An 18,364-nucleotide genomic window follows, 5' to 3' on the forward strand; every position below is an offset into this window, starting at 1 on the left:
CATTGACGCTTCTTGGGAGTAAAGGGAATTGATTATTCTTGCTTAATAAAGGTGATCTAAGAGCTGCTTGAAAAAGGGATATTTACTTCAACTGTTTGTTAGCACTCAGAGAAAAATGTTCTTTAATAGTAGTCACAGATCTTGATTCTCACTTTTCCCAGCTTTAATTCTGCTGTCATCTTTTTAACCACTAGAATGCTTTTTGGTGTAAAGGCTATATATGTTCCCATCTGTTTGTGTGTTGTTGTTCCATATTAGAAGATTTTCTCAAACAGCTCTGAGGTAGGGGACAGTTTGGTACTTGGTGTTAATTTCCTGACCTTCATCCTGTTTGCATATAACTAAATTAATTTTAAATTCGACTAAATTTAGCTGTTATTTGTTCTCAAAACTAAATTTAGCTTTATTTGTTAGTGCACTTCAGTTAAAGATGACCTTTTTTGATCCCTCTTTTCTGCTCTGTGTTCTAAATCACTTTTTTTGTTTTTTGATGTCCCTGCTCTTCTGTGTGTCTGCTTGTTTGTGCTGCATTTCACCAGCATTTGAGTTGTAGTTTTAGTCCAAGAAATCATGTTACCATTTTGCCAGAAGCTGATGCCAGCCATCTGGTAAATATGCAACTTGCTATTAGCAAAACCTATAATTTCAGGAAATGTACCCAAAATTACTTTTATGATTAGTGGACAGGAAAGAAACTGAGACAGAGAAATCAGTTGGGTACTTCAGAAATCATTTTGAGGTTTGCAGGCAAACATCTTAATGGCAGTGGTCTTGCTGCCAAATGCTGTTTTGCTTTTGCCTTCAGAATAGTTTGCATTAATAATGAGCAGCTCTGCTTGGAAGTTATCCGTGTGTTGTTCTTACGAGGCGACTTTGCGAAGCAGCACCAGGGGAGGTAAGAGTCTGTGTGAATGGATATGTAAAGTGGTTCAGGATACTGGAATGCTAAGGTGTTCCCCCTAGAAATGCATCCCAGCCCCTGGGCCCATCAGTGTTAGGGATGCTGAAGAAAAGATTATGTTTAGGCTGTTTTGGCCATGCAGTGCTAGCCTTTGTGTTAAGCCTAGTAGTTGTGAAATAAGTCTGCACTGAAACTAGGCAGGGTTTAATCAGCAGTTTGGTCATACGTTTTGTCTCTGTATCACTGTGGGAGCAGAGAGGACAACAGTTCTTGTTTTTGTATGTTCACAGGGAGAGGCAGGTAATTCATCATGCCCTGGGAGCTGCACTTGTGCTGCATGTTCTGCAGTTGTTGAATATATGTGTTAAACTAAGATGGAGTATATTTCTGTTCTAAGATTTAAAGTGGTGATGAATTTACTATCTTTCTAGTGAGCTATTACAGGGACTAATTATCCTAATAGTTAATTCCATTTGTATTGTTCTCATTTCAGATTTAGTGATTGGATCTTGCTTCTTGTCTATTAGATAAAATCCTTGTTCACCTAGACAGTTGGGAAGAATGGAGTTGTTTCTTCACAGTAAAAGTTACTGAGTGATAGTCCTAGATTTCATAGTTGAGATTTCTGGTTCCATGTGTTGGTACCTGTGGTTTAATGTGTTAACTCAGAAGAGTTTCTCTGTGACACAGTAACACTCCAGCACAGCTTAACCAGAGTTCTCTGCTAGAACGCCAGAGGGTGATCCTCATTGCCCCTCAGACCCTTTTCCTATGGATGAAAGACCTTGAGGATTATAAAACTATCTTAAGCAGCTTTTGGTCTGGGCATCTGGAGAGGTCCTTGTGTACCATGATGTTGATGATGCTGTAAAACGGACCCCGAGGATACCTCTTAAAGGGACTATAGATGGTCTAGTCTGGGAACAGAAAGGCACGTGAAAATAGAACAGAATGCTTAGTACTGTGGAGATGTCAGGCCAGCTTGGAAAGTCCTCACAACTACGACAGATCTACAAACGTCACTTACTTTTTGAAAAGAAAGTTGAATTCAAACCCAAAATTATCCAAACCTGTTAAGTTTTAAGGAGTGCTCAATCTCCTTTTGTGCTGCAAGAGGATTTGTGATCTTTTTTTTCGAGAAATTCTTTATTATATGTGTGTCTATCATGGAAGAGTTCAGGTGATTCTGTTGGTGCACCTCTAGCCTTTGCTAAGTAGATATACAATAGCATCCTTAAATTTGAAAGGTGTATAAGAAACTACCTACCTAGTTTTCTAAACTGAGAATTATTCAGCCCACATGCTTCTCAAGTAATGTAGCTGAAGATACTCTGTTTATGTTGTTTAAGGTATGATCTAATGTTTGCTTTTGGCAAGAAACTCATCCTTGTTAGTATGCACAGAAAGCGTAGTTTACATGAGGCTGAAATACTAACTTGCTGTTCTAAATTGAGCAAACAAGAATACTGATGCTGTATCTCTAGCAGTAGTAGTGTAGGCTTCTTGTAGTAATCTAATTCATGGGGGAAACAATAAGCAGGTATTCATTAGTTATTCAAGGTAAGAACTTTTAATTTGGAGAGGTAAAATTTTAATATAAGAACCCAAGTAATGGTACAGCTGTCGTAGTGGAAAGGTTAAGACAATGCAATTGAAGATTGTGTGATTAGCTTTTATACCTCAGAGGTCCTTTCAATGGAAAAATAATCACTGCTTGATATTGGGTGGCAGCATGCAGGATTATATGGAGGATTTGCCTATTTTATTTTCAGTAGTTGCTGGAAAGCTTGTCACCCTTTAACTAACTCAAGGCTTTTTTTCTGCTTTTCATTTTCTGAGGAAAAGAGGAGAGAAGCCTTTCATTAGTTCCACATAGTTAACTTGTCACATTTTACAGCTTAATCTTTCTTCTTTAAAGAGTTTTTAGTGAAAAGACAAACCAGCCATCTTCTGCATAACAGTCATTATTAATATAAATACTAAAAATAGCATAATTATTTATATGAACACAGTAAGATTAGTGATAGTAGAGATCTCCTCCTACTGTGCATTGTTGCCTCCTATGATATCTTCCAAGGAATGCGAGTTTATTCTACATTATATCCATTCACTGTTCTTGATGAAAACGTAACAGCACAAAATTAAAATGAAGGAGTCACTTTTGTGCTTTTGCTGTTAGTCTTCCCTTTCAGGGAGCTAAGAAAGATGAACAATGTTCCTGATAAAGCAGCCTGAGCTCCCCACTTCTACAATAACACTGTACTGGTGTGTTAATGACTTGTCAGTTGAGATAAGGCTTTGAGGAAAAAGACTTGAAATTGGTTGGATTTTGTTTGGTTTGTTTTGGTTGTGTTTTTTAAATGCAATTTTCTTATTACTGTGTGGTGGAGTTGTTCAACAATTTCCTCATGGGTCACTTTCACATTTCCTCTTATCTCCACCCCATCCTTGCTACAGTGTTACATAGTGATTCTCATTTTCTCATGAGTCAAGTTTTGAGGTAAAAGCAGAACTTCTGTGAGACATTATTTACTGATTATTTGCTATGATATTCTTTCTGAAACAAGAAAAATGCAGGCATGTTTTGAAACGTTACAAATACAAGAGTTAAGCTCATTAATGACTTACAAACAAGTGTTTGTAGAAGGAAAAATCCCCTAGTTTCTTTCTTCCTTTTATATGGTGATTGCTTTAATTTGGACATCAAGTGTCTATTAATACATTTTATAGCCCGATTCTTTGTGCTAGAGCATTAAAAACTGCTATGACTTCAACTCAGATTATCTCGTTTTAGCCAGAGCAGCCCTTGTTTTGAGAATGCACAAAGGAAAGAAAAGGCCTTTGGTTTAAGGCATTAAGAGCTGATGGACTTCTTGCTTTGCAGAGAGAATCTGTGGAATCCATATGAGCTATAATACATTCAAGTTGTGTTTGTGTGTGCCTGAACCTTGTAGATGGTTGTATGGTCATACATACTTTATTGTAATCTAAAGAATGTGACTATTTGTAGCTCAGACTCTTTTTTCTAAACTGTTACTTATGAAAGGTCTATTCATCTCTCCTCTACCTCTGATATTTGTCAAGCCACTTAGCCTAAATACTGCTAAATGTACACAAATTCTTGTAACATTTACTCATTTTCTAAACTGCTTTTTGTATTCTAATTCTCTAGTGAGTTTTGTGTGCTATTTCGTATTTTGTCCTGTGTTAAATACTTTATGTGCCAGAAGAGGGTAGGATTATGTGATAGGTCTTTCATTCCCAGAGTTAAAGCAAAGTTTTCTTTTTAATGGTTTCTGTATGTTTGTCACCATATCTGATAGCAAGAGACATGGCTCTGTCATGCTCTCACTACCCATGTATTATCAGAATTTGTCTCCTTTTTAATGAAATACGTTTGATTTCTGGGGGGAATGGATCAGAATAAAGCCAAGTGAGACTGTAAAGTAGGACTTGAAGCTAAAGGGGATCGGGAAATTGAGGCCTGGGATTAGAGAGGGAGCTATGTTCAGAGGCAGTCCTGGGAGAAAAAAAAAGTAAGTTGGATGGCAAAATAGGGAGAGAAGGGGTATAGTCTGATGAAATAGGATTGTGGGGTTAAATAGAAGCAGGTGAACAGGAGGCAGAGACATCTTACAGTAGATCGTATGTGGTGGGAAACCTGTAAGTGTCTGTTCAGAAACATTCAGGAGGAGAGGTCAGGACACCAGGACTTGGTGAAGAGCTTCAGCAGGTAGATGGAAAGTTGGGCCTGAATTTCAGTAGAGAGGGAGATAATTAAAACTGGCTGCAAAAGAAGATTAAATACAGCTGGACATAATTAAATTTAAATAGTAACCTTTAATTGTGGTGTTTTAAAAATCTAATTAATACTAAATCTGCTTTTTTGTTTGCTCTCAAATTTATGTTTGACATAAGTAAGTAATTAGAGGAGCGCTTTCATTTAATGTTTGTTGCTTTGACCACTTTGCACTGAATAAACTACATTAATTGATCATTAAAGTATATTGAGATTATGAAAAAAGAGCAGTATAATTTCTAATTCAACCAAAATGTTGCATGTGCTGCGCTGTTAAGTGTTGTCAGAGCTCTGCTGGGAGGTTAACAGTAAAGCAGGAGCAGAGAATCTTTTTAGCTGCTATTTTGTTCTGGAGTTTGAAGCTGTAAATAATGGAATTGACTGAAAGATTTGAGGTGTATATGTCTAGAGGAAGTAGTTTATCATTCTTAGAAAAAGCATGTGTTCTTGTAGAATGAGACATTAACATTACATTGTTAATGATGTATGTTATTTGGAAGAAAAGCTACTGGAAGTTTTAAAATATCTATTTCAGTCTTGCTTTAATCAACATATGTGCTGATGAAATACAGAGGGTTTTTTATTTTCTTCATCTGTGCAATGTATTCAACATTCAACACAGTTTTGTGATTACTTTGATCATAGTTGCTGTCCTTTTATAGCGCAGCAAAATTATTCTGTAGCTTTCATTTAAAGCTCATCATTTTAGTTAAATTTGTGGCTTTATCTGGAGTATCTTAACTTCTTTAAGTCCTTGCATGAGAATAATTTTCCTAACCCTAACCCATAAAATAAGGTGGTAGATTCTTCATTTGATTTTTGTATTTCAGTTATTGTGTGTTGGCTGTTTGGTTTGTTACTTATCTATTGTTCAAAATCCTTCCCATATACAAACTGTGTAGCCAGTCATCAGAACAATATATTAACTGTTTTCTTTAACACATCATGTACATGTCTTGCTTGTAGTGTTTTGCAACATCAGCCATCATGGCCATTAATCAAATACTTTTTTTTTATTTTTTTTTTGGTAAAATATGGTTCACAGTCTCAGTGTTAACTCTGTTATTTATTTATATCTCCTTGCTATTTTTTCAAATGGGCTTAGCAGGCCTTAGATGGGCTGGCTTGTTAGGTGTATTTGCGCTTTGTCTGATAGTTTGAGCTTGGATCTAGTGCACCTTTTAAAGCCTAATTCCTGATTATCCACACCTGCTGCCCAATAGAATGAGTTGAAGCACAGCTGTCCCATTACATGTTCTGGGTGAAATTAAAGCACAAGGTATGCCTCAGCCGTGAGGGTCATTTTGGGCTGGGGTGAGTCTGGGCAGGTCTGGGAATAAATCATTTCCTCTCCCCAGAGCTGGTATCCTGTGGGTGCTCTGTCTCAGCGTTGCACCTCTGCCCCTACAGTGCTGCACTGCTTTCTTGTGAGGACCAATGCACCAGTGTTGTTCTTGGCCACAGTGTGCTTGTAAGGATCTTATACTTTTTTTTCAAAAGGTAGATTTGAGTGTTGAAATCTCTGGAGATCCTTTGCTTGGGTTGGATGTCCCTGTTTTGCTTTCAGTTTACCTCAATTCAATATTGCATAGTTAAATAACACAATGAAAAACTCAGCCATATTGCAGTGTTAAGATTTAGTCAAGTATCTACAGAAGTTCTTGTGTTAGTTCAATAGTCCACTACACCTGTAATCTCAAAAGCTTTGTTCTAGGACCATCCACTGGCCATAAATCATGTGTCTGTAGCTACACTGTCTTTTCACTAAATGCTGTCATGGTACTTAGGTTAGTATCCAAGTCAGTCTAATACATTAATTTCCAAGTTAATTCTTTAAAACATTTTCACAATCTGTTATATTTTGTTGAAAAACAAACCCCACCACTCCCCAACCTCCACCTCTTTACATCTGCCTCATTTCCTTTTTTCTTTACAGTTTCAAATGATAAAAATGGAAAAATAAAAACAAGCAGTACTGATAGAAGTTTCATTTTCCCATAGTTATGTGAGTTTATAGGTAAAAATATTTAATTACTTTTTTATCTGTATTAGCAGGATAGAGATATTTCAGCAGTAAAGCAGGAAGCGAAGTGGTCATCCTCGCAGTGCAGAATACAACCTGTTGTGGCAGATAACCCTGAGCAGTTTTCCCTTCAACCTCCTAGTATTGCTTAGCATTTCTTGTTTTGAGCAAATGTTGTTTATATTTATTTTTAAAATCTATCTTCTGTGAAAATGTAATGGTTAAAGCTGAGGAGTTATGCTTAAACAGCATTTAATATTCAATAGAGATGAGGGCTGCATGCAGTCATCAATAGAGGCGTGGGACACCTTCATCAGCTCTAAGTTTAGTTTGGATCAGTCTAGAGACTTCAGTTTTCCTTAGGGGTTTCTTGTATTTTGTTTCCCTGTACAATGCAGGTGTTAAGAAACTTGCCTGGCAGTTGCCAAGTTAGGTTCATTGACCAAGTTTAATGAGTTTTGCATGTTTATGCAAAGTCTTGCCACTTGCATTGCTATGTTTTGGTGTCTGTCTGGAAAAAAATATTTGTGGTCCAAGACAGGAAAAGCAACAGCTTTCCTCAGTGGTTCTTCCGGTTTTTAGTTGATTTGAGTAATTTTGATCTTCGACTGTGTAAATGAAAGAGACAGTGTAGTACTAACTGAAAACACATAATTTTAGTTCTCTCAAAATTGATTTGTAAATACACTTCTTCCTGCAAAATAGTAATTCTTACTTATTCCTTGTCTACCTTATATATGGAAATTATTGTATCTTGTGTATTAGCTGACAGTAGCTAATTCTGAAAGCACTTACATGACAGAAGGCAGCTTTAATGTTTCATATTTTTCAGAAAATGTACATCCATCTGTTCTTTAGCAAATGCATCACCTCTCTGCATACTGATGATTTCTGATGTCTCACTGCTTGTAATTAAATTTTGATAATGTATTTTACAGGCTTCTTGAAAAAACAAGTTGAGTTTATCTATGCAAATGCAGAGTTAAATGGAAACCACTAATGATTAAAGCTAATTTCATGAACTGATGGTCACACAAAAATGTAGGAATAATTAAAAATATTTACTAGCACTAGTGTACATTTTTAATTGACTGGAATTTCATCTGGGTATAATAACAGTAACAACAATGATATTTTTGTCACTTAAACATTTAACATATTCTTGCATTTGATTACTTTAATGTTTCAAAGCTGACCTTTTATATTGGTTGCTTACAGATACAAATTGGAAGTATGTATTAAATTATTGAAACAAATGCAGCATTTGCAGTTTTATCAAGCACATACTAAACCAGTAATTGCATATCTAATGCTGCTGATACTGAAAAAATGCAATTAAACTTTTCAGCTACACTCATAGCTACTTAGAGAAACGTTTGGAGTGGAAACTAGAATTTCTAGGTTGAACAGTTTTAAGCCTCTTGGTCAGGTGTGGTTTTTTTAGTGTGGGTTTGGTTGTTTTTTTTTTTTTTTTTTTTTTAGGTGTTGTTTTTTTTTAACTACTGATTTTTACATTATTTAGTTCTTCAGATTTCCAAGTTGAGAAAATAAAGTGTAGTATTGTTTCATTCATAATGCCCAAACTGTGTAGCAAGCCTGATATGTAAGTTGTGTTACCGTCAGATGATATATGCAACTAAATTTGACTTTGTATGAAATGTTAAATGTTATTAAACATCACTCCCACATGCTAAGGTTTCTGAGCTTTGGGGAAAGATGTTATATGAAAACATTTCTCTTAGAGAAAACAAACAAACAAACAACAACAAAACACAACCCAACCCCCCCAAAAAAACCCACAAAAACCCCCACAAAACTGTAAGAGATAGGTGACTTTAAAAAAGGGAGAAGGTGATGGGGTTTCAACCTGTGACTAAGTACTCGTGGAAATATCCTTTACTGCTCCTGCTCCAAGGAGACTCAGAAGTTGTGCTCCCACCCAGTATTGGTGGTGTTGTGCTTTCTGAATCTCTCACAGTGTGGCCTGCTGAGTCTGTGGGGTGGGCTGTGCGCTCCCAAGGGCAGTGGCTCTATTCACAATGACAAAGCTAATTTCTCTCTGCACGCATTTTCATGTACTGCTTTCATAGCCTGTGAATCTAATTACTTGTTGAGTTGTGTCTGACTTCATCTACTCAACACATTGCTTGAATCTAGGGAAACCAGAGTCTGGATGTGCCAGCCTCAAAGGCTATGTAGCTGGAAATCTGATACCAACTTTAATAATGAATTAGTCTGTGTTATAGCCCTTGTTCTTATATGTTGCTTGGAGGCACATGGGTAGCTGAATGCATGAATAATTTGGAAATTGCATTAGTATTTTTCAGTTTCTATTAAAATGTACCTAACTTTGGTCTTTCTTAACATCTCAGAGACTCATTTAACAATTATTGTAGCTTCTTGGACTTTGGACAATTTTATTACTAAAAGTCATTGTTTTCCCAGGTGAGGTATGTGCCATTTGTAGGCCACACAGGTTGCCTAGTGATGCCTACTTTTGACCACTGGGCATCTCTCTGGCCAGTTTAAGACTTCACAGTGATAAGGCTGTATTCTTTATTGGGTATTCTCTTCTTTGCTTATCTAAAAGGAAATTCGAATAACAAGAAGGGAAGCTTTCAACTATATCTGAAAATATGCTGCTCTTAATGCATGAAACCAAAAGCAAATTGTTTTTTGAATAATATACAAAGTTTATAATCAAATGAGAGGGAAAATAAATGCCACTTGATCTGTGTACAATTTTTTGCAAATAAGATCACATACTTCTAACTTCCGTTAACTTGAATGTTAATGATTCTTGTGGATTCTCTAGAAAGGCAATTAGTTCTGAATTTTGCAGAATCTGGTGCTTAAGGAGGCTATGATCAGACTGTTTGACAGAACAAGTAATTAATTATCTTACTAGAAAGTTGCCTGCAGTTTTTTTGAGGTTTTCTAGTTGTGTGTCAAGTAGAAATTATTCCTTGTTTCCTGGAAGTTTTTAGTTGCCAGGAATGATACAATGAAATAGAGTTTACATCTTTATCTAATAAAAAAAGTAATTTTCCACTTTTTCTTTATCTCCTTAGAATGTGAAAGCATTTGCATCTTCAGATAGCCTAGCCAAGGTCCAAGAAGTAGCAAGCTGGCTTTTGGAAATGAATCAGGAACTGCTCTCTGTGGGCAGCAAGAGGAGACGAACTGGTGGATCTCTTCGAGGTAATGCTTCCTCAAGCCAAGTAGATGAGGACCAGATGAACCGGGTCGTAGAAGAGGAGGAGCAGCAGCAAAGACGACAACAAGAGGAGCAGCACATCGGGAGGAATGGGGAGATAGGAGGAGAAGAACCTGGATTTGATGACAGGCATGAGTCTCAGCAGGAACAGTTAGAAGAAAATAATAATAGACTTACTACAGTGGATGAAGATTCCACTTGTAACCAAGAGGAAGATGACGATGAACATGCTGGTGATCAAGAGGAGGAGGTGGAAGAGGAGGAGGAAATGGACCAGGACAGTGATGATTTTGATCAGTCTGATGACAGCAGTAGAGAAGATGAACATGCTAACAGTAATAGTGTCACAAATTCCAATAGCCTCATGGACTTGCCCATTCACCAGTCATCGCCATTCTATGTGAAGACAAAGGTGAGAAGCTACATTTTTTTGTGCTCTTAGTCCTCATTAACTTTAGATTTTGGAAAAAATTGCATATTTAGCATAAACTAAAGTTTTACAATGAAGCAAAGATTTTATTTCCTAAAGAGTTTATAGTGAAGAATTTTTGTAGTCCACGAAAACTATGCTGTTTTAGCTGTTAATAATAAAAATATTTGCATGCATTTGACATGAGCAGATATCCCTATGTATTTTAAGGAATACCATTCTGATGACTATGGCCAAAATACCAAGATGTTTCTTTATAAATATTTTTATGTAAGACCCTCCTGGCATTATTTATGATATTTTCCTTCTCCAAGTGGGCTAGAAGGGAAGGTAAGCAATTGTACATGTGTTGTGTTCTCAGAAAGGTCTAGTTCATTTAGGTGAAAACGTTATAATGAGAAAGTAGGGTGGAATATTATAGAAACATGAAGTTCTACCTGCTGGCCTGCTGAGATCTGTGACAAAATATGGGTTAAAAAAAGTGTGATAGCCAGTCATTCAGTTAGGAAGTATTGCGCAATATCTTATGGTATCTATCCTGCTGCGAGGACCTTGGACCCGTATGCTGGTTGTTGAAAACTTCAGATTTGCAATAAGGATCTGGAAATCAATCTTCAGACATTTATTTCTACTTACATCACTTACATATTTAGATTTATATACTCATATATTTAGAAATTTATATACTCATAATTTTAGAAATACTAAAATAAATTATTGGGTTACTGTACAGTACTGTACTGTACAGTACAAATGTACTGCAATGTACATTTGTAGTTCACTGTATTTTCCAAGTTCTTCGGGAAGGAGGATTTCCATTAACTCTTAGGAGCAGTAAAATAATGAAAGCAGTGGTATTGACTAGTAAGAAAGAGAAGCAAGCCAGTGTTCTTTTGGAAGAATGTTCTTCCTGGGTCTATGGACTAATTTCTTTTCCTTACTCATTAATTGTTAATAGAGCACCTAGCCTTCTCTCACCTTTCAGAAAATGAAACTTCCTCAAATGTTTAAATTTTACCATAAAAAATGATAAAACCTGACCTAAAAGAAATCAAAGGTGCAAGAAACGTCAGTTAATGTAAGTTAACAGGTTAAGTATAAGCATAAATGTATAGAGATGGATAATCAGTCTTGAAGATGCACCTGGACAGGTAAATAAGGTGAACATTTGTTTCTGAAATCTACAGTGATGTTTTTGTTAATAACGATAGTAGGCAATTCACTTACATGTTTAAAGTATCTCAGCTACCATTTTTGATTTTTGGAAAGTTGTCATGTTTTCTCATGAGTTTTTAATATCATCTTAATTTTTTAATATTATCTTAGTTTTTTAATATCTCTGTTCTTTGTCCTTCTATTTTTTCTTCCTTTCTTCATCAACTACTGAATAAAGTCTTTATATTTGTAATTCTACTCTTGAAGGTTTTCTAATTTGGAGTGAAATCCTTGGTTTTATTTCAACGTATAGGTTTTCCTTTAGTATGTTTAGTATTTAGTGTGTTTTACTGAGTATCATATAACAGCTTGTATCCAGTATGGACAATATTTAATGCAGGAAATTCTTATACTCAAAAATATGTTTTAAAGTCTCTAAATTGGAATCTTGTTGAAGTGCTTTGTAAATAACTATACTCAAACAGTACAGAGAAGAGCATAATTTTCAACGGTGACCAGTTCTGAAGCTTTTTTAATTGACTTCAACAATAAATAGAGCTTTTTCTTTCTTTTCTTGAGGCATATTTAACATGAACTGAAACAAGCCGGTTTAACCTGAAGGAGGGTGTCTGAAAGATCTTTGTACAGATGCAAAATTTCTGTGTTATCTCATAGTTGCTCTGCATATTCAGTGCAGGGCTGGCCATTTTTGTCTGTGCTCTGTCCCCAGGCTGTGCTTCTGCAAGAATTGTTGGGCAGCCAGGTATCAAACCATACTCGGAATATTTTCATGATGCAGCTCTGTTTCAGGAAGTTTCAACTGTGTACCTGAGGTATCATCACAGGTTAGAAAGCTGCTTGAGCTGGCACTGCTCAGCACCATGGTTACACATTAGGAACAAGAACACGCAACATTAATGTTGCCAATTCATTAATAAATCAATATTTAACCAGAGGAGCACATTCTGTGTTACAAATTGTTGTGGAAATACGTCTGTGAGAACATGAATGAATTACCAGAGTAAAAATAAACATGACTAATTAATATGCTGCTTTTGAGAAGAAAAGGAAGTGTTAGCAGACATGTCAGCTATATCTACAAGTGGTTTCTGCTTCTATCTGTTGAGGTTAGAGTCATCCTAGGAGACTTGAACCTGGTGGACTTATTTTTAGCTTTTCAGACATGTTTCTCAGTGTTTACACTGTAGTGTAGTTACAGTTCTCATAACTCTGGCTGAATTACCCTGCTGTGTGCTGTACTCTATGAAACTTGCTTTGTGCCACATTATAGGCAGTGATGGCTGAATGCTCTACTACATGTTTGTGTGTCAGATGTAAACCTGGCTCCTCGGAGGCATTCCTGATGCAACACAGTTTGTTCTGCTTGAACATATGGGCAGCACACTTTTACCACTACCAAATACCAAGAGATAATAGTGAGACTGAACAAACTGCAACTACTGTAGGTGTTGTGCAGCTCATCTTAGTTTTTTAATATCTCTGTTCTTTGTCCTTCTATTTTTTCTTCCTTTCCTCATAAACTACTGAATAAAGTCTTTCTCTAATTCAACTTTTTTTGTTTGTTTGTTGACCTGCCGAATCCTGCGTGGCTAAGGAAGGAAATGTCATATTTCCCCCATAACACCACGGTGTACCCTGTTTGGATTTGCTGATAGTCACCTTAGTAGCAGCAAGCATGCTGTGTCTTACCTAATAGACAGCATCATAAGCATAAACCCTATTATATTTATATATGAAAGTAATTTTTATAGGTACTCATGCTTTATATGATGTTTAGAAAACAGATATAAAATTTTTTTTAGCCTCATACTACTGCTCTGTGCAAATAACTGATATAGCTGCTGCCATAATGTTGTGAAGATGTGAGTAAAGGGCATGGGCACTTGAAATGAGAAGACCAGTGGTTCGGGAGAGACTTCAATGCATTCACCAACACCACATCCATGTGGTTACCTTTCATGATTTCCTGAATAAAATATTTTATTTTCATATTGTATTGAAGAGCTGCTTAACAAATGTGGCTTTTTCTCCCCATATGTTAAGCAAGCAAGTTCTTCCCTAAAAGATATCTTAAAAGTAAATATTAAGGACAATGTGTCCATTGGGCATATTTTTCTATTTTTTGTTCTTGTTATGATACTTCTCTGAGCACTCTGGTGTTGGAACACCAGATGGAATCACAGATGTCTTTATATCTTGATCAGCAACCTGTATGAGAGGATGGAGTGCACCCTCAGTCAGTTTGCAGGTGACATCAAGTTGGGTGGGTGTGTTGATCTCCTTGAGGGCTGGAAGGCTCCACAGGGGACTCTGGACAGGCTGGATTATGGGCCAAGGCCAATTGTATGAGGCTCAACAAGGCCAAAGGCCAGATCCTACTCTTGGCTCTCATCAGCTACATAAAATGCTAGAGGCTTGGGCGGAGTGGCTGGAGAGCTTCTCAGAAGAAAAGGTGCTGGGGGTGCTGCTGGAGAGCAGCTGAACATGAGCCAGGGTGTGCCCAAAACAGCCAAAGGCATCCTGGTCTCTATCAGCAACAGTGTGACCTGCAGGACCGTGGCAGTGATCATCCTCCTATACTTGGCACAGGTGAAGGCCACACCTCAAATCCTGTGTTCAGGTTGGGGCCTCACTACAGGAAGGACATTGAGGTGCTGTAAAGAGTCCAGAGAAGGGCATTGTAGTTGAGAAGGATCTGGAGCACAAGTCCTGTGAGGAGCAGCTGAGGGAGCTGGTATTGTTTAGCACAGAGGAGGCTCAGGAGAGACCTTATTACTGTCTACAAATACTTGAAAGGAGGCTGTAGCCAGGTGAGGCCATGGGTTGGCCTCTTCTCCCAGATGACAAGCAATAGGACAAGAGGAATTGGCCTGAAGTTACACTAGGGGAGATTCAGATTGGATATTAGGATACACTCCTTCTGGAAAGGGGTTGTCAAACACTGGAACAGGCTCCTCAGGGAGGTGGTTGAATTACCATCCTTGGAGGTATTTAAAAGACATGTAGAGGTAGCACTTAGGGACATGGTTTAGTGGTTGACTTGTAGTAGTATTAGATTTATGGTTGCACTTGATCTTATGAGACCTTTTCCAACCTAAATAATTCTTTGATATCAGAACTGCGATTAAAACTGAGTAGTTGCTGTGCCAAGGACAGTTAAAGTTTGTTTATGCAACGTACTTACCTATTTATATATCAAATAACTCCATACTTTAGGATTTCATGTTTTGACTGATTTGTCTAATATGATGCAAGCCTTTTTCAGAGAGCTTTCTGTTCTGTAAGGTTTGCCTATGTCCTTTGTACCTACAGAACTGATGCTCAGTTGTATTAAAGTGACCAGAGTTTTCTCACATGTCAGATCCTTTACTGTTTGTTACTTTTTACTCCAGTTGATCTGTGTCTTGTCAAATGTTGTCATATCTGTTTTAAAAATACTAAATAGCAAAAGACAGCTTTATAGATCTATATAAATATATATAAATATATAAAAACATATATATGTGAAAATATATAGCAGTCTGACAAAAACATGTTCTTGATGCTGATTCTTCACTGATTGCATTGCATTTGTGACATCCATTTCCAGTGCTCTGTGATGTCTTTGTATTAATTGAGTTCTGTTGGGTAACAATTAATCACAACATAAGCAATCAAATACTCTTACATCCCATATTTCATAGCAATTGCATTTAAACACTTCTATCCCTCTACATGTGGGATTATGTGGCAATGCAAGGACAAGAATGTATTACTGTGAGTTGCCATCACTGTGAAGTAGCTCATGTAAATTATTATTCTTGCTTACTTGAGATTTAAATTGTCTATCTGTGCTCATACTCTTGAAATTGTAGTACTGACAGACATATCGTGCCAGCAATATTTTATGTTTATCAAATTTGGTTTTTATGACAGAGGTGATACCAGCTTGATTTTGTGGAAGAAAATGTCATCAATGCTATAATCTTATTTTATGTCAACCAGTGCATTATTTTCTCTTCTACTGGGCTTCACCATAGTGTTATCTAGGTTGTACTGTTTGCTTTTCCAAGTTTATTTCCTGTAAATTATTAGGTTTATTTGATATTTTTAATTATTTTGATTGTTCTATTTCTTAAAAATACTTTGATCATAATACATACAATCTTTAACTTGTTCCAGTTTTTTGACTTTGTTTGCATAACTGTTCCTGAAACTCCTAGTTGCATAATTTTAAAATATTAATGACTTCAATATACTTAAATATTTTGTTTTTAATTGATGTTTTTTGTTCCCATTAAGATGACTTGTTTATCTTGAACTGCTGCAAGCTTTTCATATTTAGAGAAGCATTGACTTCTTGATTATCTTAGAAATTGTTTCTAAACAGCCACAGTAATTTACAGGTTCAATCATCTCTGGTTTGGGTTTGACGAGGAATTGATTTTGTGGAGAAAATGTAATGATCACTTGTATGCAAGCTGCTACAAATTTAACTTTGTTCAATTAGTTTTTATTTATCTAAAATTCAACAGTACATAATAATTTTAATATTAAATGTCTCTAATGTTGAAACCACTGCAGTTAGGAAATAACCACTAGAAAAAAAGTTAAACACATAAATTCATGAAAAGCATTACCTGCATTATTTCCAGCAAATATTGGCACAGATTTCTATGTTGTAGGCAAAATAGCTACTTGTTATCAGACCAACAGGAGTGAAATATATTATGTAAGGACCTGAATTTTAAAATCTAAGTGAGCAGGTGGAGCAGGAAGATTGTTAGCTGGTATGTAGTGATTTTTCTTGCTTGGGGTTTCAGAAAACACTTTTGTCTGCTGTGCTTGTCTGGAGGGATTTCTGAAGGAATGTTTGAGCCCATTTACGTGAGATGCTTTATTCTTCTGGATAACAGGCACTGTTCAACAAGAATCTTTGCAGCAACCCCCACTTCATAATTTATTTCCTTTTCTTCTATTAAGGCGGTCATAAAACTTGCAAATTAGTTTGTATGAATGTGAAGTGTTACTTCTGTGTTAACTGTTTGGATTGTTCTGGTGACTTCTCATAAGGGATCAGGCATTCATGTGTGCAGAACCCTCCAATAAGTTCATTAATTAGTCTCCTCTTCAGATGCAGGTTTGCTTGGTGCAGAATTATGGGTTGTGATTGTCTTCTTGGTTAGCAGAGCTTCCAAGGAAACAAAAAACAGTGAAAATGAAGATGAAAAATTATTGTATAATTGCTTCTACAACCACAAAACCTAATTTGATACTCTTTCAGAAGTCATCACATGTTAGCATTTGCATCATTACTAAAGGTAATAAGATGGGGTTTTTAATGGATACATTTAATAGATAACATATATTACAAACACCAGTGGTAAAGGCTGAGAAGGAGTTTAATTTTTGTGTAAAATCAGTGTACTTTGATTGCAGCATCCTCTCCCATACTTTATACTATACTATCTATTTGGCTGTAAGTCACAAGAGAGAGTGTGTGTGAGTAATGGTGCTGTTCAGGAGTGCCTCTTCTTGATTGTTTATTGATGTGGGAGAGTGGAGGAAGGGAAGATGCAGCAGATAAGCTGGATTAACTTGGGTGGGGCTGGAAGAGGATGTACCACAGGAAAACCTGTCCCTTACATCTTAAATAACCCATCTCTTCAGTTCTGGGACAAATCTAAAGCTCTGTTCACTTACAGAGCTCTCAGCTCTTAAATAGTGCAGGCTGCAATAGAGTTTTTTGCTGCAGGTGCCTGGTCTAAGCTTGTATGTAGAGCCACAAAGATAAGAAGGATTTATTTTTTCAGGGGATTTTGGCCTTGTGTGGAAAGACAGCAATGATTTTTTAAACTAAGGAGGAAACCTAAGATTGCATTTGGTGCTTTGTGCAAATATGAAGTGAAAAGGACTCCTGTGTGAAATTGCTGCTCTGCAGTTACTGTCAGAATTATTGATAAACTAAAAGCAGCATAGGGGAATAAGGGAGAATCAAAGATGATTACAGAAATGCTGATCCTTGGGAGCAGATTTCTGTGTGTGTGTGTGTACAGGGAGTGCATGGAATTAGGCAGAAGTTGAAGTGTGTGTTGGTGGGGGGTGGTTTGTCTGTATTAATGATCTTTCTCCTTCTCTGAGCAGCAGAGGGGCTGCTATTGCTTTGCTGCAGCCCTATGCAGGCTTGTGAGGTGTTCCTTTGCAAAGGCTTTCCTTGCTCCTGCAGCTAAAAGCCCGAAGCATGTTTTTTAAGTGTAGGGAATAAATGTAACTGGAGCAAAAGGACTTGGTATTTTTCATTTGTCAAGAAATATGTTTCCAGTATAGGAAATGGTGTAGGAATATTTCCTTTAAAAGAACAAGTATTAAACTTATTTTCAGATGGCTTGTGTTAAGAGACTATGATGTATAGTTCTCTGCTCTGAGTACACAGGAAAAAGAGAAGAAAACTTCATACTACAAAAAGAGAATAGTTTTTTGCAAGGATTTTGTAGATTCCTCATGCCTTTCAGTTAATGCTTTCAAGGGTTTTAAACTATTACGTAATAACTTGCCTAAAGCTGTGTGAGAAAGGCTACACATAAAAATTGCTCTGATTGTTGAAAAAGGTAACAAAAAAGCATTGACTTTTTTCTCTTGTTTCTTCCTATGATTCTAGTTTTTAATTGAGGGGGATCTTGTCAAGGCATACAAATGCCTTAAGGGCAGGTGTTCAGATATTGGGGCCAGATAGCTCTTCAGTGGTGCCCAGTGACAGAATAAGGGGTGATGCGCACAAACAGAAACACAGCAAGTTGTGTCTGAAAATGAGGAAAAACTTTCTTTTGAGGGTGACAGCA

The 18,364-nt window shown here is 36.7% G+C and overlaps 1 protein-coding gene across 1 annotated transcript in view; it reads left to right on the forward strand.

Annotated features, from left to right (window-relative positions):
* The window catches only part of LOC134564110 (F-box/WD repeat-containing protein 7), a 177,495-nt gene that overhangs the window by 66,043 nt on the left and 93,088 nt on the right, over positions 1–18,364 (forward strand). The window contains exon 2 of the mRNA XM_063422750.1: positions 9,795–10,352. Within this exon, the coding sequence (XP_063278820.1) occupies positions 9,864–10,352 (489 nt within the window). The 5' untranslated portion in view covers positions 9,795–9,863. The remainder of the gene's footprint in view (positions 1–9,794; positions 10,353–18,364) is intronic.

The sequence above is a fragment of the Prinia subflava genome, chromosome Z (assembly GCF_021018805.1).
Source record: "Prinia subflava isolate CZ2003 ecotype Zambia chromosome Z, Cam_Psub_1.2, whole genome shotgun sequence".
In the NCBI taxonomy this organism is placed as follows: Eukaryota; Metazoa; Chordata; class Aves; order Passeriformes; family Cisticolidae; genus Prinia; species Prinia subflava.